This window comes from Gorilla gorilla, chromosome 4 (genome assembly GCF_029281585.2).
Source record: "Gorilla gorilla gorilla isolate KB3781 chromosome 4, NHGRI_mGorGor1-v2.1_pri, whole genome shotgun sequence".
Taxonomy (NCBI): domain Eukaryota; kingdom Metazoa; phylum Chordata; class Mammalia; order Primates; family Hominidae; genus Gorilla; species Gorilla gorilla.
Genome location: NC_073228.2, coordinates 112,899,894 through 112,921,469, shown reverse-complemented (window position 1 = coordinate 112,921,469; position 21,576 = coordinate 112,899,894). Strand labels below are relative to the sequence as shown.

The window sequence follows — 21,576 nt, the reverse complement described above, 5'->3', positions numbered from 1 at the left end:
ATACTACAGAGCTATAGTACCCAAAACAGAATGGTACTGGCATTAAAAATAGACACAAAGACCATTGTTAACAAAACAGAGAACAAAGAAACAAATCCATACATCTACAGTGAACACACTTTTGACAGAGAGAGCATACATTAGGGAAAGGACAGTCTCTTCAACAAATGGTGTTGAGAAAACTGGAGATCCATGTGCAGAAGAACGAAACTAAACCCATATCTCTTGCCATATACAAAAATAAAATCAAAGCCGATTAAAGACTTAAATCTAAGACTTCAGTCTGTGAAACCGCTAAAAGAAAACATTGGGGAAACTCTCCAGGACATTGGGCTGATTCTTCAGTAATATCTCACAAGCATAGGCAACCAAAGCAAACATGGACAAACGTGATCAAATGAAGTTAAAAAGCTTCTGCACAGCAAAGAAAATAAAGTGAAGAGATAATACAGAAGAAAATACTTACTAACTACCCTTCTGAGAAGGGGTTAATAACTAGAATACAGAAGGAGCTCAGACAACTCTATAGGAAAGAAAAATCTAATGATCCACTTTAAAAACAGGCAAAGATCTGAATAGGCATTTCTCAAAAGAAGACATAAAAACGGCAAATAGGCATAGGAAAAGGTGCTCAACATCACTGACCATCAGAGAAATGCAAATCAAAGCTAAAATGAGATATCATCTCACCCCAGTTAAAATGATTTCTATCTAAAAGACATGCACAATCACAAATGCTGGTGAAGATGTGGAGAAAAAGGAACTCTTGGTACACTATCTGTAGGAATGTAAATTAATACAAACACTATGCACCCAATACAGGAGCACCCAGATTCATAAAGCAAGTCCTTAGAGACCTACAAAGAAACTTAGACTCCCACACAATAATAATAGGAGACTTTAACACCCCTCTGTCAACATCAGACAGATCAACGAGACAGAAAGTTAAGAAGGATATCCAGGAATTGAACTCAGCTCTGCACCAAGAAGACCTAACAGACATCTACAGAACTCTCCACCCCAAATCAACAGAATATACATTCTTTTTAGCACCACACTGCACTTATTCCAAAATTGACCACATAGTTGGAAGTAAAGCACTCCTCAGCAAATGTAAAAGAACAGAAATTACAACAAACTGTCTCTGACCACAGTGCAATCAAACTAGAACTCAGGATTAAGAAACTCACTCAAAACCACTCAACTACGTGGAAACTGAACAACCTGCTCCTGAATGACTACTGGGTACATAACAAAATGAAGGCAGAAATAAAGATGTTCTTTGAAACCAACGAGAAGAAACACACAACATACCAGAATCTCTGAGACACATTCAAAGCAGTGTGTAGAGGGAAATTTCTAGCACTAAATGCCCACAAGAGAAAGCAGGAAAGATCTAAAATTGACACCCTAACATCACAATTAAAAGAACTAGAGAAACAAGAGCAAACACATTCAAAAGCTAGCAGAAGGCAAGAAATAACTAAGATCAGAGCAGAACTGAAGGAGATAGAGACACAAAAAACCCTTCGAAAAAATCAATGAATCCAGCAGCTGGTTTTTTTTTTTTTTAAAGATCAACAAAATTGATAGACCACTAGCAAGACTAATAAAGAAAAGAGAGAAGAATCAAATAGATGCAATAAAAAATGATAAAGGGGATATCACCACCAATCCCACAGAAATACAAACTACCATCAGAGAATACTATAAACACCTCTATGCAAATAAACTAGAAAATCTACAAGAAATAGATCAATTCATGGACACATACACCCTCCCAAGACTAAACAAGGAAGAAATTGAATCCCTGAATAGACCAATAACAGGCTCTGAAATTGAGGCAATAATTAATAGCCTACCAACCAAAAAAAGTCCAGGACCAGATGGATTCACAGCCGAGTTCTACCAGAGGTACAAGGAGGAACTGGTACCATTCCTTCTGAAACTATTCCAATCAATAGAAAAAGAGGGAATCCTCCTTAACTCATTTTATGAGGCCAGCATCATCCTGATACCAAAGCCTGGCAGAGACACAACAAAAAAAAGAGAATTTTAGACCAATATGCATTATGAACATTGATGCAAAAATCCTCAATAAAATACTGGCAAGCCGAATCCAGCAGCACATCAAAAAGCGTATCCACCATGATCAAGTGGGCTTCATCCCTGGGATGCAAGGCTGGTTCAACATATGAAAATCAATAAACATAATCCAGCATATAAACAGAACCAACGACAAAAACCATATCATTATCTCAATAGATGAAGAAAAGGCCTTTGACAAAATTCAACAACCCTTCATGCTAAAAACTCTCAATAAATTAGGTACTGATGGGACGTATCTCAAAATAAGAGCTATCTATGACAAACCCACAGCCAATATCATACTGAATGGGCAAAAACTGGAAGCATTCCCTTTGAAAACTGGCACAAGACAGGGATGCCCTCTCTCACCACTCCTATTCAACATAGTGTTGGAAGTTCTGGCCAGGGCAATCAGGCAGGAGAAGGAAATAAAGGGCATTCAATTAGGAAAACAGGAAGTCAAATTGTCCCTATTTGCAGATGACATGACTGTATATCTAGAAAACCCCATCGTCTCAGCCCAAAATCTCCTTAAGCTGATAGGCAACTTCAGCAAAGTCTCAGGATACAAAATCAATGTGCAAAAATCACAAGCATTCTTATACACCAATAACAGACAAACAGAGAGCCAAATCATGAGTGAACTCTCATTCACAATTGCTTCAAAGAGAATAAAATACCTAGGAATCCAACTTACAAGGGATGTGAAGGACCTCTTCAAGGAGAACTACAAACCACTGCTCAAGGAAATAAAAGAGGATACAAACAAATGGAAGAACATTCCATGCTCATGGATAGGAAGAATCAATATCATGAAAATGGCCATACTGCCCAAGGTAATTTATAGATTCAATGCCATCCCCATCAAGCTACCAATGACTTTCACTATCCAGGGAACAGATCAAAATAATATACAGCAAATTATTATAAAAATTTAGGCATACAAATCTTATTTCCAGAAGCCTTATTTTACATAAGAATGATATGAGTTTATCACAAAATGATAGAAGTACACGACAATGTCCTTATGGTTTATAAGACCTTGATATTTCCCTGTTTCACATGAAATAGTGGAATTATAGGGTATAGAGAATTACCAACACATGAATTATTGTTTTGTAGTCACTATTTCTTCTGACCCACAGAATCTTACACAATGATTTCATCCAATGTACAGAGAAATAGACTTAAGTAGACTAAACATTTAATGGTAAAGGTAATTAAATCTTTCTGGTTTGCCATTCTAGAATGTATTTCTGAAGGAAAAAGAACCTTCCTGAATTGTAACATTGTAAGTATAATGGAGTTAACATATTATATCTGATAAAGAATAAGTAGTGCCAACAAAGTCCCTTAAAATAAAGGTAAAATCTCATATGAAAGATGAAATGGAAAGCTAAAATCCTGGACAAATTGTCTCACGAAAGGTTCTCTTCCAAAAGTTCTGACACATATGACAGAAAATAGCAAAATCATAAACTTAAAAATTCTATTCATATTCTGTTCTTTGGCCTTTTTAAAAAGCATAATCACAAAAATACGTATTTATTATTCATTTCACTTTAGTCCTTACTCTGAATTGCTGATAATTTTCATTCATACAAAAAGTGGAAAATAACATTATGTTTAAAAATGCCATTTGTCTTCAAACTATGTTTGTCTTTACTTACAAAGAGTGACATCCTGAAGGCAAAATGCAATGCAAATGTTTTATGTGTAGGAAGACAGGCTGCATCAGTAACAATTATCTCTAAATATGGTGGCAGCCTATAATCAATGACATCAGCACAAGCAACATGTAAACAGAATAACGCAAAATAGCAACATTTTAAATGAATAACTTGATGCAGATTTGGTTTAATTCACCAGGTGGGCTTTAGAACTGAAAGAATCATTGATTCCTTAACATTTTAGATGACATACACATTGTCAAAATATACTTTCAAACAGAAATGAAGCAATACATTGACACTGGTTTTTTTTTCGTTTTTTTTTTTTTGGTGGGGTGGGGGGATAATCTGACAGAGCATTCTCCATAAAAAGGGAAAAGAGAAAATCTATGAAGCAACAGAAACAAGTTTTAAACAAAGACTATAGATAAAATAATTCTTTTATAACTGAAGTCTAGAGTCAGTACTACTACACTGCTTTTCAACATCTATCAGTAAAGAAAACTGGCAAACATCATTTCACAGGTTTCCATCTCCCAGTATAGGTTACAGATTTTTGGAAGCATGGAGACCTCTTCAGGACACTGCTACCATTAGAGCGAGGTGGCCAAGGGAGCACAGAGACTGTAACTCAGAAAAGGCCCCCAGCACACTCCCTTTGAGTTCATGTAGCCAATCTGTTGAAAGAAATATTTCCCCAATTCAAGCCACTTTAATTTCTTTGGTATCTCATCATTTCATGTTATTATATATTCTGGTTGAATGTGTATGTCTTACATCTTCTTTTATATGAAAAACCTCCTGATGGAAAAGAAATTTTTATTTATTATAGAATTCTCTGTTAGAACTAACACTACGCCTACCACAGAGTAGACCAAGGCTTGAGAAAAGGAGGAGAGGGGTAAGAAGAAAAGGAAAGAGTTTACAGTAGTATTTGTGTAAGTGATATTTTTATAATTTTGAATTATAAACAGAAAGCATCTAACTACCAAGTTTATGAATAAAAATACCACAAACCACAAAACAATTGGAAGCTGAAAATTCTGATTTTTCTGAAAGAACAGAGGAGTCGTGCCAAACAAACAAACAAACAAACAAACAAACAAACAAAAACTGCACAAAATCTGTCTGGAAACTTACTAGCAGGAAACTTACTTATAGAGATGTCTAAAAATAACTTGAACTATTTACATAATTCTAGGTTGAATAACTTGAGGATAAGATAACAATTATTATAAACGTACATAAAAAATCTCCTAGGTGTAGAGATAATTAGTTAAGATAAGATACCACTTACTTTGCTATGTCCATGCAAATCCTTTTCCACTTTGAACTGCCTAGGCTGGTGAATAGGTATGGCAGTATTACTTGGAAAATACCTGGTTTCAATTTGGATCTGAGAAACCTAGGAGTCACCTTCACCCACTATCGCCAACCTATCAACAAATCATGTCGATTCTACTTCCTAAATAGTCTTTAATTTTATATCTTTTTCCTATCACTACTATAGTTTAGGCCTTTCTCATCTTTTGCCTAACAGGTCTCTCTGGTCTTACACGTTTACAAATTTTCATGATAAAAATGTTAAACTCTTCATTAGCAACAAGCATTTAATGACTACTATGTTAGGGCCTGAGAAATTTAAATAAAATAATTACTTTTATAATATCTCCTATGAGAACAGTCAAGAATTAAAATAAATTCATTATTAGCAACAAAATATCTACTGGCTTCTCCATTAAGAACCAATGTGGAGGAGGGAAGGATGGTAGAATGGAGGGAAGAAAGGAGGGAAAGAAGGAAGAAGGCAATCTATAAACTCAAATGGCTAACAAAAGTAGTTGGTAAAACAAGACCTTCATTTTAGAAGATAACAGGATATAATACAAACAATAGGGACAGAGAGAATGAGGGGAAGCTGATGAGAGGGGGAGTGGAAATGATTTGAATCACAGTCTCAAAGGAAAATTAAGATAGATATGCTGAGAAGAGGGATGCTTTTGTTCTCATTTTAGAGTATGGGTCTGTAAAAACATGGCCCATGATCCAAATCCAGTCTGCTTTATTTTTTTGGTAAATAAAATTTTATTGAAACGAAGACATGTTCCTTTTACATATTTTCTGTAACTTCTTTCAGAATGGCAGAGTTGAGTAGTTGTGATGGAAACCATATGACCTAGAAAGCCTAAAATATTCAGTACAGTATTTGGCCCTGAAGAAAAAGTTACAGAGCAAGGGTTCAATCATTTTTTTTCTCATCCATTTATTATCCTCAAAAGTTCCAAGTTAAAACCCTGCATGATTATAGATAGCTTCATAAGCAATGAGGTCTTGATATTAGCATATAAAAATGAAAAGAACAGCACCATTGACTTTAATATCTTTATTAAATATTATTATTTTAATAAAGTTTACTTCTTTCTACTCAAACTTCTGCAGGGTTTCACAATTCAAAAGTGATAAATGAAAAATTAATAATTGATAGCTACTGGGAAATAAATTACTCATATTAAATTTAGTCCTGGGTATGCTACAATCACCATTTGCCTATAGAGTAGTTACAAAAGACATGGCTTATAAATGAAATTAATCAAGTCCTTTTACATTAGAGTGAGGGATTAGTACAGTGAGTGGGGAAGTAAGTACCCATCACTTCCAATATACAGTTCACTGAGTGGACACACAGACTTTCAATTCTAAGAATGTCACTTTAGCACCAATCATCACTATCACATTTACTTAGAAAACCTAAGGGCAATAGCTTAGAAAAGCCATTCTTAAGGCCTTGATTATATATATTTTTCTATTTTTTTAATCTTGTTTCATCTGTTGCCTATTTCCCATGGCTTTTCTCTTACATATTAAACGATTTAACATTAGATAATGTTTTCAGTATATGCTCTTTGGAGCAAATTAGGGAAATTTACTTTTTCCACTAAATATCATTATCAATGAGTAAGCATTTATAAAGGTAAAACATACTTTGTGCTGCAAAAAGTTAAGATTTCTTAACACTTAACCTACCTTTAATTCTTTTGTCCATGAATTACTCAGCCATACTATGCGCCAGGCATAGTGCTAGGCAAGGGGGATAATACCTCAACATGAATATAGTTCCACCCTTCAAGAGGTTCCCGGCTTGCGCTGTGCATGCATGGACACATAAAGCAACAATATTTAAACAACTTCAGAAGAACTCAGTAGCTTGAAGAGTTTCCTATGAAAAATTTAAGTAAATTTCTGTTGCCCCAAGAAGTGAAAAGAGAATGTCTTTCCTTCCACAGATACTGCTTAAAAGTAGTGGTTCTCAGACATTTTCATTCGGTAATATAAAATAATTCCTGAAATATCCTGTTTCCTTTGCTTCTTACTGTTTAAAAAATTAGAAAAAGAAATATATTTGAGTAGGTATATATAGTCTACACCTTTTCTGTATCTTTTCCCGCTGCTTAATGTGGGACTCCTGATGTCCTCAAGTTATAGATATGTAAGCAGAAGTTCCTAGGATAGATCAAGATCAGGCAGGAAAAACCCAGTTTTCACTTCAGCAAAGACTTAACAAGCCCTCCTCATATTATTAACCTGTTACTATTAACTGAGCAATTGTGGAAGATGAACTCTGTATTATTCTGACATCATCAGGTTGGTTCTAGTTTCAGCAGTGATGGAAGCCTATTCTTATCTTTTCTCAAAACCTAGAGGATTTTAGATCATAGCCACTTTTTCTTGCATTGGAAAAGACAGCTGGACAGGTAGATGGATTAGGAAAGACAGATGATTCAAGAGGACATGGATATCTATGAAAACGTCAAAGGTTTCATACTACTGAGAAGAGGCTGTATATTTGATATATCAGATCAGAAAGCTGTCTGTCTACTCTTCTTCAGTAGGATGCAGACTAACAGCATCAAGAATAGGAAGTTATAAGATGCACTGCTGGAAACTGCAGTGACCCTTCTGCATTAGACATTCATTTTTAAGCTGTTTTCAAATGTTTCAAAATATGGGTTCAACTAAACTCTAAAACAGTGATTTAATAAAGATAATGGGAAAAAAGCTAATTCCCCTCTCTCCTCATAAAGACAAGAAAACTAAGGCCGAAACACACCAGCTAAAACTTTCTTAATGTTGCAGTATTTTTCTTCCAAGTAAATAAAATGTTAAAGATGGAAATATGAAAAAGAAAGAGAGAGTGAGAGAGCTGCAGCCAAAACCTCTGGGCATAGTGATCTCTCTCAGAACCTGCTTTGAAGCAGTGGCCCACACCAGGGAAGGCCCACTGAGATGACCAGCACTGGATGCCAATAGTAAGTTTTACTTCAGCTACATTATAGTTGACACAGGGTCCCTTTGCAGTGGATACATAGAGAGGCTGCATTCTTAATTAGAATAATGATCACCATCTACATTTATCCCATTCAAACCTTTTTTAACTTGCACCTTCTTCAACCCATTTATTCCTTCAGCTATCTTTGTTTTCTTTTCATTTTCTAATATACCTTGGTATCTAACTCCCTCTTCATCTACAACTGGATAATAATTTAATACTACTATAATTTGAACTGCCATTTAGTTTTCTCAAAACTTATCTATGTCTTATTTTAATTTAACCTAAAAAAAACAAACAAACAGTGACTGTGAGGTAGGTTATCATTATAACCCTCTTTTAAATTTGCATTACTTCTTTCCCCACAAAAAAGCAAATAAAACTGTGTAATAAAAGAAGTTCAGCATTAAAAGGTTAATTTAAGAGCACAATAAGCAGGTGTTTTTGTTCTATAATAAAAATATCTGTCCATAAGAAGTAAAAATAGGCACACCAGACCACAAACAGTAACCATTCTAAGTTATTTTATACAAGAATTTCTTATGGTGTCGCTATGTTTCCCCAACCTAATCTCATGTTGAATTACATAATTTCCAATGTTGGGGGAGGACCTGGTGGGAGGTGATTGGATCATGGGGGCAGTTTTCCCCATGCTGTTCTCATGATAGTGAGTTCTTATGAGATTTGATGGTTTAAAAGTCTCTCTCTCTCCTGCTGCTATGTGAAGAAAGTGCTTACTCCCTCTTCGCCTTCTGCCGTGATTTTAAGTTTCCTGAGACCTCCCAGTCATGCTTCCTATTAAGCCTGTGGAACTGTGAGTCAATTAAACCTCTCTCCTTCATAAATTACCCAGTCTCAGGAAGTTCTTTATAGCAGTGTGAGAATGAACTAATGAAGCAGAATTTTTTATTATAAGGTTGATGCAAAAGCAATTGTGATTTTTGCCATTATTTCCAATGGCAAAAACTGCAATTACTTTTGCACCAACCTATACAATAGAGTTCATTTTGCTTTAGAGTACATAATCTTTCTTTAGAAGGGAATGGCCTTTTTTTATACCAAACATAATAGCAAATAAATGATATCTTCTCTTTCATGTCACCTTAGTTCTATAGATAACATTGATTCTCCAAAAATTAGCCGTGATCTGTTGTTTTTATTAACTAGCAACAACAGGGTTATTCACTTAGGTAAATAATAATTACCTGTGTTCATTTACAAGTCATAAAACCAGAGACCCCAGATGGAAAATATAATCTTCTATAAATTATACACATATTTAATTTTACTTATCTCTCAAAATCAATGGGTCTATGAACTAGGATACTATTAACAAAGTATACTTCTAAAGATCTAGAACTTATTTGGGAAACATATGTCCAATTTAAATATAAAAAACTGTAGCTAAGACTCTGAGTGCCATTAATTTCAAGGTCTTCATTTTTCTTCCATTACAAGAATTACATAGTGTGATAAAACAATGCCAGGAGGAATGGTACTCTGTCCATCTTGCTCATGATTGTATTACCAGTAGCACAGTAGTCAGCATATAGTAGCGTCCCAGTAGAAAAGAAGCTATGAGTTATGTTTTTCTTTCATTTGGCTCATTACAGTTTGATGTAGTAATACGTTAAAATTGTTAGAATTACAAAATAGCATTAGGAGATATACCTAATGTTAAATGACGAGTTAATGGGTGCAGCACACAAACATGGCACATGTATACATATGTAACAAACCTGCACATTGTGCACCTGTACCCTAAAACTTAAAGTATAATAATAATAAAATTAAAAAATATATAAAAAAGAATTCCACTGATTCTTCATAAACCTGGAACAGATCAAATTGCCATCAATTACCCCCACCTCATGCGGACTAAAAGCCACAGCCCTTTCAATGGCTTACAAGAACTTTATGATCCGGCCATGTAACAACTCACCTAATTTTCTGACCTTGCTGGCTTACTTTGACACACCTAGCATGCCCCTGTCTCTGTTCTATTTTGCAGTTCCAATGCTCATTGCCAGGAAGGCTCTTCTCACTGATATTCACATGGCTCACTCTTTTATCTCCTTTGGGTCTTCTCTTAACACCCTATATAAAATGGTGCCCATCTCCACCATCCCTTTCTCTTTTGTCCTATTATCCTCTATATCACTTTTTAACACATGGACTATTTAATATTTCATTGTTTATTATTTTTTAAAAATATGTTTATTATCCACTTTCCCCAATTACTAAAGTTCCCTAAGGATAGAGCTTTGTTTCATTCATCACTGTAGCCAGAGAATCTTGAAGAATGCTTGGCCAAAACATACTCAGTATTGGTAACACTTAGCTAAAGGGGTAATGAAAGTGAAGTAGCAGACTATGGAGATACGGGTGGAGTCAGAGATACACTGCCTAGAGACAGCCCGCCTTTAACTTTGCATTTTTCCCAGAGTAAGGATTCAACGTTGTTAACACCGGATTTGGCACAAAAACCAGTACAGCCCTATGTTTAAAACTTTACATTCAACAAACCTACATAGATGTATAAGTACACCCTGAATGGGAGTATAATTAGCAAGAAAATGAGCATCTCAGATTCAACAAGGCCCTACCCTTTTTAGATAGTGTCACTATTAGAAACTCTGGGGACCATGGTAAAGTGAACTGAAATATCCTGCATTTGCTCTTGCTTTATGTGGCTATCTTTTTCTGGAACATTTCTGTATCTTCAGCTAAACAGACAACTTAATCTAATCTTAAAATGGTATGGGCGTGTGTGGTTTCTTCTTAAGTTGTGGTCCCCCTGAGATGCTGTGGGGAGTGGAAAGCCTTCAGATACTCCTTTGCTACTTAAGTAGCCTTGCCTTCTCTAACCTGAATCAGTGTACTGGAGTGAATATTATCATCCTGATTTTATACTGGAAGAAATGAAGCATAGTAAGTAACTTCATTCACTCATTCAACAAATTTTTGATGAGCAATGACTAGAAGCTCGTATTGAGTACTAAGTAATGGACAAAATAAAGTCAATGATGTCCTCATGGAACTTACAGTCTAGTTGGGGGAGATAAGCAATAAAAAGGAAACCAGTTATTTTATATATGTGTCTATATAAATACATGCATAAGCATATATACATGTGAATATATGCACATACATGTGTATGTTTATATAAATAAAATAAACAGGTGATAGTAAGGACTATCACAAAAAATAAAACAGGTTATGGGTTACAGGGAATTCCCAGGTGGGGAGGAGGGGAGGTCTAAAATCACACAGCTAATTTGTTGAAAACCTAGGATTCATGGACAGAGCATTCCAGTTTCAAATCGGTGGTCTTAGCCACTATGCTGAAGCTGCTAACTGCTCTGCAAATGCTGACACTTAATAGATATCAGAGTGGGCAATGTGGATGGAAACAGTCCAGACTGGCACAGAACACTTTAAAAGAGAAGCCTGGGACTGAAAAGGATTTCTTGTAGTGCTTTTGTATTTAATAAAATGATGAACAATATTTTAAAACAATAATTGGGCAAAGAACCCAGTAATTTTTAAAATTGAGAGTCAATGTCCAGCTAGAGTTCTCTAGTTCTGTATGTTGATTGCTCCAATCCTGCCTTGGAGACCAGAAAGTAGGAGATAATTTGCAAGCCAGAAGGTCAAACTTGTTTCTGCATCATCTATGTTCTGATGAATTCCCCAGAATTTGATCAAGACTAACTAGAAAAAGTGAGTTACTTTATCATAAATCAGGTTTGACTTGAGAACATGAATTCTCAAATCAATGGTTGAACCAATGGTCAACCAAGTTTTGGAGGTAATCATGAACCCAATTCCACTGTACTGAGATTGATCTCCTGCCTGTTGGATGGACTTGGTATGAGATAGGATTTAAGGAGACTGAATGGACCAACTGGCAGTCCCTATGACATGAAATGTGAGGGAATGAATCATCCCAGGAAAATACAGAGATAGGACCTATAAAAGATTCTCTTCTCCCTACAACAAGGCTTTCTCTAAATCAGCATTTATTAGTTTTAAGTTTGCTTCATAAGAGGGACATCCATATGACTGATCATCTTCACAAAAGGGAAGAAAATGATAAATATATCTAATACATAGTTTAATTCTTTTGCTTTACTTCACAGGTTTTATCATCAGCTCAGAATAGGCCTGAATCTTCCTCTTACTAGCTGTGTGACATTAGAAAAGTTACTTACTCTTTTGTGGCTCAATCTATTCCATTATGAAATGTAGATTAAATAGTACCAATCTCATAGAAATATAAGGTTAAATGAGCATATGAATGTACTTGGCAAACAGTGAGCTCTCCGTGAGTGTATGATAGCCATCTTTTGAAGCCTTTTAGTACATGCCCCATCATCTGAGAACTATCCCCTTGCACACAAGAGATTGGCTCCTCTAGCTCTAGGTAACAGTGACCCTGCACACTCTTTTCTGTCTAGCCATGTTATTAAAATTGGCATAGACATTTAATAGAAGCTGGGCCAATTATTTGTGTCCATAATTTGAAATTTGAGCTCAAAGACTAATTAATTACCTGCAGATGCTGGGCCTGGCAGGTTATATTAGCCTAAATGTCATTTGAGGGCCCTTTGCAAGAGGAGCGTAGGAATGTGGTCTTCAAGGCTAAATGAGCTGCTCAAGGGAAAATGAGCAGCAACACATTAAAAAGCATTAATGAAACTCCAAATGAACACACAGGGAAAGACAAAAAGAGATGCTGCCTTGGTCCCTGACTGCTTCCCGGTTACTAGTTTCAAGAACTCCAAAGCCTCGCTGAACTTTCTGTCCTTGAGTTCTGTGAGATAACCCCATAACTTTCCTTATGATAAAGGAAACTAACACAGGAACAACCAAATATTGCATATTCTCACTTATAAGTGTGAGCTAAATGATGAGAACTTACTAAGAATGGAACAACAGACACTGGGGTCTACTTGAGGGTAGAGGGTGGAGGGAGGGAGAGGAGCAGCAAAAGAAACTACTGGGTACTAGGCCTAATACGTGGATAATGAAACAATCTGTACAATAACCCCCCGTGAGATGAGTTTACCTGTATAACAAACCTTCACATGTACCCCCTGAGCCTAAAATAAAAGTTAAAAGAAAAACTCCTATGGCTTAGTTTCTGTTCCTTGTAATCAAATATTCCCTAAAAGAAAAATGGTAACTGTAACCATTTGTAATGGTTTAATGTAAAAGATCACTTTTTTGACATTCTGAATCCAAAATGTACTTATTGTAATTGACTGGAAAAAAGTCAGAAATGAGGAAGAATATGAGACATCAGCCAATTTTCTCTTCTATCATATCTGTGTAACACAGGACATGGCTAGCCCTAACTAAACCATGAAATAGCCTTAATGTACTATTCCCTTCATTCCTTCTCCTCTCACTCTCAAGGACTTTCAGTGTGCTCAATGGATTGCCCTTAAGTCCTCAACAGTCTCTGCATATGCTGCATCTTTCCTACCAGTTACCATAAATAGTTAACTACTGTCCTCTGATCCTTTACTCCAAATCTCTCATTTTTGTTTTCTAAAGTAGCAGCTAGATATGCTGGTACATTAACCCAAGCCAATATGTTAATTGGCTAACATAAAGGAAGGTCTCTTTTTTCATTCCTGGAAACATATTATACATGTGTCTTTAGGGAAAAGTCCTTAATTAAAATGAGTGAAACTAGTGGTGGGAAATTTTTACCCTGAATAAAGCAGTAGGATAAAAAATTTTTATAAAGGTGTTCACTTACATTATCTTTGTATGGTAATTGCACTGCATATACAAATACCAATTTGTAACAGGAAAAAAGGGTTAAAGAAGGACTGTATATTCTTAATACATTTAAAATTATTGAGCAGTCCTCTCTGTATTGTAGCAAAATTGGTTTCAAAGCTAAAAATAAAAATACAGCTTAATATATTCAAAATTGTAAATCAAATGTTAGAACAAAAAAATTAGTCATAAATGCTTAGTCAACTAACTGAGATTATCACATCTCTATGTTAATCCTGTGTGTTTAATTAACAGATAAAGCATAAGGGGGCATTCTAAACAACAGTATATAAAAATGAAAAAAAAAATTCAAGCTCTTATTAAATAGAGAAGCAATAACAAAATGTTCCTGCATTTCAGCAACTGTTCATTAAATGATAAAAACATCTTGGTTTGTCTTTCTAAAATTATGTTTCACAGCCTTCAGAACCCTCTTCTGTTTTTTGCTCATGATCATTACAGAGTGCAGATGTTAAATATAAGCTTAGCCATCACATCAAATACCATTCGGCCTTCTGCCTTGACTTTCCTAGGTAATCAGAAGATACCTCTGTTGTACAAGGCAGTAGAGTAGATTCAGTGTGTGGGCTTAGAACCAGAGTGCTGAGATTCACATCCTTAAACTACTACTTGTTTTTAATATGATCTTGGGCACGATACTCAAACTCCCTAACTGTGAGTTTCCTCATGTGTAAAACGGGCTTAAACAATAGTACCGCTATTGTTTTGAAGGTTCATTCATTTAGCTTCAATTGCTAGGCACTGTTCCAGGCTTTTGGAATCCATTAGTGAACGATATGAATAAAAATCACTGATCTCAGGAAGCTGACATTCTCAGACATTGCATCTAAAGCACTTAGAACTGTGTCTAGTACTCAGTGAGCCCTTAATAAATGCCAGCTGTTAGGGTTACTAATACTTGAATGAGACAGAGCAAAACACTGGCACTGGAATTACAGGAAATGTGTCAGAATGGAGTCAGCACATTTAGGACCTAGCAGTGGCCCAGCCACTAATTGTTTAGGTGACCTTCCTTTAATCTCTCTGGGTCTCAGTTACTTAAAGTGGTCTTACAGTGCCTTCAATTGAGTATATGGTAGATCACAAGTGACAGAAATGAAGGGTTCAAAACGTCACAGAAAACATTTTATTTTATTTTTATTTATTTTGTCTTTATTTTACCATTTAAATGATTTGAAGGTGCATCAAGGACAAAATACTTTTTCAGTATATTCACAGTTTAGGAAAAGCTCAGACACTAGGTAATCATTTTCAGTACAAAAATAGAGAAAAAAATCCTCAAAGATCATCGGGAAAAATGTAAATGGTCAGAAGCATACAAAATCTTTTACTTAATAAAATATGAAGTCTCAAACACACACACACACACACACACACACACACACACACACACACACACACAAATATAAGCTGGAAGCAGTATCTTACATTTAACTAAAAAAGTACACATAGGTAATCCTTATTAGAAATCACTGGACAAGGCAATCTCTTCTAGAATATATAAATGAAATATAATATTACTCCCTTCCTGGCAATCTTAGCCTTCCTAAATTAGTTTTCCCAATGAAGCTTAAAAATAATATTAGTCTTGGCCGGGCACGGTGGCTCATGCTTGTAATCCCAGCACTTTGGGAGGCCAAGGCAGGCAGATCACGAGGTCAGGAGATTGAGACCATCCTGGCTAACATGGTGAAACCCTGTCTCTACTAAAAACACAAAAAAATTAGCCAGGCGTGGTGGCGGGCACCTGTAGTCCCAGCTACTCATGAGGCTGAGGTAGGAGAATGGCGTGAACCTGGGAGGCAGAGCTTGCAGTGAGCCGAGATGGCGCCACTTGCACTCCAGCCTGGGCGACAGAGTGAGACTCCGTCTCAAAAAAAAGAAAAAAAAAAAAAAAAAGAAAGAAAAATATTGGTCTCATATACATTTTCATGAGATTATACATTTTTTAGGGTTTTGTAAATTTTGTTCAAATTAGTTTTCTTTTTTCAATTAAAATTCATATTCGTTCAACGAAATGTCCACAATTAAGTCAAGCTCTCTCTTACAAAGCATTGTAACTTTGCTTTCAATTTTCCTTCAGTTGGAATCTTCTTACTCCTTCTATTCAGTGACACACCCATCCACCAAGTCTCACTCAGAGGGTATCCTCTGCAAAGTTTCCCTGATTATTCCCATCATCGTCCCCATACTGACAGGTCATATTAGACTCTCTTGATATTACTCCCAAAGAATTCTGTAGATTTTATCACAAAATTGACTATCTCTTTGCATTATTGTTAACTTTTGTTCTATCCATCTGAGGGCAGTGACTATACTCTTCATTTTGGTAGCCCCTGGCACAGAGTAGTCAACTGCCCACATTTGTGAAACACTGGAAATATCAACGTCTTCAATGGATAAGCAAAACTCTGACGGATTAATAAAATAAATGTGGTCTAATATACTTTAATTTGTAAAGTTGTTAGCTTACTCCATGATAAACAAAAATCACTGTGTTAGAGCAACCAAACATGAAGAGAATCAGTATAGAGTTGAAAATTTGAAAAATAAATCATATTCTACCTAACCCCTCCAAAATATATCTTTTCTGATATCGACAATGACATACGAAATTAAGAAATGTTCCCCAAACTCCCCATAAATTGTGGTCTTTCACTCAAGTATATGGCAATAAAAAGTGTGTCCTCCTTTTACTTTCTGTAGATGTCAAAGAACAATGGCACAAAGCCAACTTTTAGAAATAAACCTGAATAAAAACAAATTTGGCAGTAGGATTAATCAAGAATAAAACCATAAATGAATGCCATTACCATTAATATCAAGTATGTCAATCCTGACTCCCCTTAACTTCAAAATCAGAGTATTCTTTATAGATGACATCTAACAATCTAGTAACATACCTTTGTAAGTAAACATACACACACCACAAAGTTTATCAGTGTATTTCAAACAGTTCATAAAGCACAAGTAGGAAAGAAAATTTCACACTGGCCTACAGAATAGTTTTAAATAAAATGCCGTTGATTAAAACTAAACCAAAATTCCAACTATACAGCAAACCTCAAGCTGTAAACAGAAATAGTTTCCACTAGAAACTTGTAGCAAGAGAACTCTTCTGGAAGTTAAATGGAAATTACAACAAGAACACTTCCAAATGCAGGTCATTTCTTAATGCAGTAACCTCTTTCCATTTTATAGTTGTCATAATTGTTTTCCTATAATGAAACACTGCTCTTCTCATATCAAAACAATAAAACAAAGCTAAAGAAAGAATATGTGTCCTTAAAAGTTAAAAACACTATTTTGGGAAGAGACGGTTGGAAATATTTTCAACTATATACTGAGTTCTAGTGACCTCCCGTCAGTGAACAGGATAAAATTTGTAAATTCATATAAAATTTAAAGCAGATTTAAAATTTTTGCTAGAATTTGCTGGACACAAAGCTTGGCTTTGTAATTCATAGACATGCATTTATTTTTGTTATGTTTTGGCATATAAAAATGAGACTTAGAACCTTTCCTCATTACCTGAAAAACTAAAGGGAACTTTCAATCATGTTTTACATTATTTTAATTCATTAAAAATTTTTTCAGTGAGGAAAAAACTGTTCACTGTAGTAAATCCTATATTTTTTTCTTTCATATTTCTTAGGAGCAAAAACACATAATCTATGTCTTAACTCTACATCAAGTAAAATTCTATTGCAACTACTATTTCCAAAGAAAGAGCTACGTAGGCTGGCACATAGGAAGAGGGTTCTACAGCACAATTCACTACTATAAAAAAACTCAACACAAAGAATAATTTATTTTATCAGTACAATAGTATGAATTGGTGAAGTACTAAAATGAAAAAAAAAATGTATCCAAAAGAGCATTTAATGAGTCTGAAGAGGAACAAAGGACCACTAGTTGGGAGATATCATAAAATTCATCTAGCACTCAAGATTAACAAAGGAAACAAGAAACCAGATAGTTTAGAAGAATTAAATGAAAGTGATTAAAGAAAAACATTATATTGTTGCTAGTAAGGAAAAGTCATAACAAACATTTTTAAATGTCAGAAAAGTATTTATGAGAATAAAGACAAAAAGAAGATATTCTATGCCAAGGATGACAAATTTGGGGCGTGTGTGTTAATACTCGTGAGTACCCTGGCAGATGTGACTAATTGATCACTGGACTCTTTATGGCTGTTCCTAGAATTCTTCTCAACATATACAGGGAGAGCCACTACCATTCACTAAAAGTTGGCGCTAGTGTTGAAACCTATTTGTCAAACCCGCTCTCACTGACACTGTTCAAGATGTTCAACTGGGAAACCTTCCCAGCAGGCAAATGGCATAGGTCTATGCACAACCTGCCAGGATATGTGGTCAAGAAAGGGTTAACTTCCAAAATTTGTGAAGGCATGAAAATTCTTAAAAAGCAAAGTGGGAAAAACAACATTACAGCAGATAATATTATGATTTAGAGAGGGAAATGAATTCAAAAAAGCTAACTGCCATCTACAATGTAGAATAGTTTCAATTCTCATGACATAGGCATTTATACAGTGACCCATTTTTTAAGAAAATAATCAGTACAAAAAGTAGCAAGAGATTGAAACAATGGTCGTCTCAAATGCAATGTCCCAGAAATTAAAGAATAGTCATGGTAACTGACAAATTAAAAAGTTTCAATAATGTGTATTTATTACAGTTGAAAGCCCACAGGTGGTCTAATGGTATGAAAGAAATCAGAGACAAAAGGAGTAATTACCAGAGAGAACTTGATGCACCTCAATACCTCGGCAACCAAAATTACAGATTTTCTCCAAATGAAGAGCAAAACCTTTATGGTTAATTTTAACACAGTGTTGACCACTAATGAAATTAATGGTAGTACAATTTTTATCCAGAATCAAATGCTTTTTAAGTCAATTCTTATCATGTGATTCAATCTACAGTCATAGAAAGTAAAACAGAAATGTAATGATAATGTCTTATTTTTAGTTAATTTCCAAAAGAAATATCTCCATAGAAATGAATTTTAAAATATATGCAATTGTTGAACCATATTTAAAATACAGGTCATAATTATAGTTTCAGAATAAAGCTGAACACTGAGTAAAATTTGGGGTGAGAATGGGGAAATTAAGTCAAAAATATCTATTGAGATCAAATAAATGTATAGTTAAGGTGATGGTAACTTTGTTTTCCTTTAATTATACATTATACAACCTCACTAGAGTGTTAAAGCAAAGCCTGGACAATGATATCCCTCAGAGAAAAGTATACTTCAGTAACAAAACCAGTTAGATAAAGTGTACAACAGCTCACTCTAGCAATGAACCTTGCTCCACATTAAACAGTATTATGCACAGTTTCTGGTGCATAAAAACTGCATCAGTTCTCCACTTCTTTGTGCTTACTTATATTTAGCCATATTTAGGATCTGACATGAATTCTGCAACAGATCATAGTTGTACTGACATTTAGCACTAAAAAACAATTCCCGCTACAAGCAACTAAAACCACAATGTATAAAGCATTAAGACCAGGTCACTACATACAATCAGAACAAGTTTCATAAAATCTCCTTCGAAATAACTAGTATTTATTTTCTCAATACGATGCCATGAATTAGTGAGGTACTAAAATGAAAGAAAAATTAATTTGTCCAAAAGAGCATTAAATGAGTCTGAAAATCTTTTACCCTTGACCAAATTCACTGTTATGAATTGCTGTTTTACTATTATGCTTTTCCATGACTTCATATGTAATTTCTTTGGAAAATGAGAATAGACAACACATGAAACAATCTTATCTGATTATAAGGCTGTAGTTTCTTATATTACTAAATTGTAGTACATTCCATGTCACTGTTGTTCATGATTATAATAAAACAAATTCTAACTAGTAGGCAAATTACTGTCTAATTAGGTACTCACTTCAAGTAAGAGGAAAAAGGAGTGTTTGTATAAACTATATAAACAACTAGCAGAGGACACTTTCACACAAAATACAGAAAACAAGAAAAGACATGTTTCATGAAAGAAAATGACTTCTGTATTGTAGCAAATACATCAGTTTTCCAGCATTCTATTAATAAAACCAAAAATTGCTTTAAAAATGTTCTCCTTACCTGTGTATACAGTTTTTACTCTCGAGATACAACATACCAGCAGCAGCGTCTAATGAAAATTTCACTAACTGTTTGAGTTTTAGTTCATCCTTCTTCCTTCTCAGAAAGGTGAGGAAATCACCTCCTAGAGGAATTGATAGATGAACAATGAGACAAAGTTATGATGAAAGTCACATTTATCATCTATTTGGATCTATTAGGAATATTTGACAGAGCAAAATGCATTACACATTTGGCCATGCTTTTTGCCCAATTTGTTTGACGTGAGGATAACAGAAAACATGAAAAGAACACATCATATTAGAAAACAGACACCATAATCTCTTCTAGATACCGTTTAAGTACTTTAAGTTTTCATATTGTACATTATCCAGGTCATAATAATATACAAAAATCATACTTTTTCCTTTATCACTGTTTTTACCAATTTGCTTCACTAAAATCTATAGAATTTGATTTTCTCTAATACCACATGAAAACTATATTATTATGAGTCAAATATGAGTATGTAAAAAGTAAATTATAAAAGCTAATTACAAAAAAGTAAATTATATGGATTAGCTATTAGATTCAGTGATTGCTTAAAAAATTAGACTATTCACACCAACATAACTGATAGCAGTGTCGGGACAGAGAGAAAAAGAAAAATGCTATGATTTTGGCCTGATTTACTCACTGACCCAGACTGTATTTTTATGTATCAAATAAATTCCAGTGAAGTCTTAGAAAACCTTCTTAAACCTTTACGGTCCAAGACATACATAACATGAGCTAAGTAGTAATTTGAAGTTTACTAGTAGCCACATTTTAAAAAAAATTTTAAAAATGTTTTTAAAAAGTTTTTTTAAAACATGCAATTTATTTTAATAATATAGTTTTCTTGAATCTAACATATCCAAAACATATCAACATATGTCAATATGAAAATTTTAGTTGAGATATTTTACATTTTAAAATCACACTCTTTGAAATATATTTACTCTACATTTGATACATCTCAATTTAGATGTAAGTTTCATCTGAAATATCTGATCTATATTTAGATTTCATTAAATTTACAGCTGAAAAGTAGATTCACATACCCAAGATGTTCCAAATATGCTTAAAATTTTCCAATTACTGAATCAATGTCAGTATTTTAATTTAAATCAATTAAAATGAAATGAAATTAAAATTCAGTTTTTTAGAAGCACTAGCCACATTTTAAGAGCTCAAGAGCCTCATATGGTCAGTGACTACCATACTGACTAATGCAACCATAAACTTTGCATTCACTCTTAACATTCAAAGCTTTGGCTTATTTTTCTTTTTAGTTACTTTATAGTTTATTGCACTATTAAAAAAAGAGTTAAAGTATATTAAAATATACGTTCTCTAAAAACAATCTTTCCCACTTTCTCTATTAGGCCCCCAGATATTAAGCCAGAATTTTAAAAGAGGGATTAGCATTTTATTTGCCATTTCTAGACTATTTTTTTCTTTTACTTTCTTCACCAGGGATCTATGCTTTCTTAAGTAGAAAAGCTATAGAGGTGAAGACTTAGTGGC

The 21,576-nt window shown here is 34.5% G+C and overlaps 1 protein-coding gene across 8 annotated transcripts in view; it reads right to left on the bottom strand.

Annotated features, from left to right (window-relative positions):
• The window catches only part of FER (FER tyrosine kinase), a 448,497-nt gene that overhangs the window by 76,718 nt on the left and 350,203 nt on the right, over positions 1 to 21,576 (bottom strand). For all 8 annotated transcript variants that reach the window (XM_055387411.2, XM_055387413.2, XM_055387409.2 and 5 more), the window contains one exon: positions 20,029 to 20,152. In XM_055387411.2, coding sequence (XP_055243386.1) covers positions 20,029 to 20,152 — 124 coding nt within the window. The remainder of the gene's footprint in view (positions 1 to 20,028; positions 20,153 to 21,576) is intronic.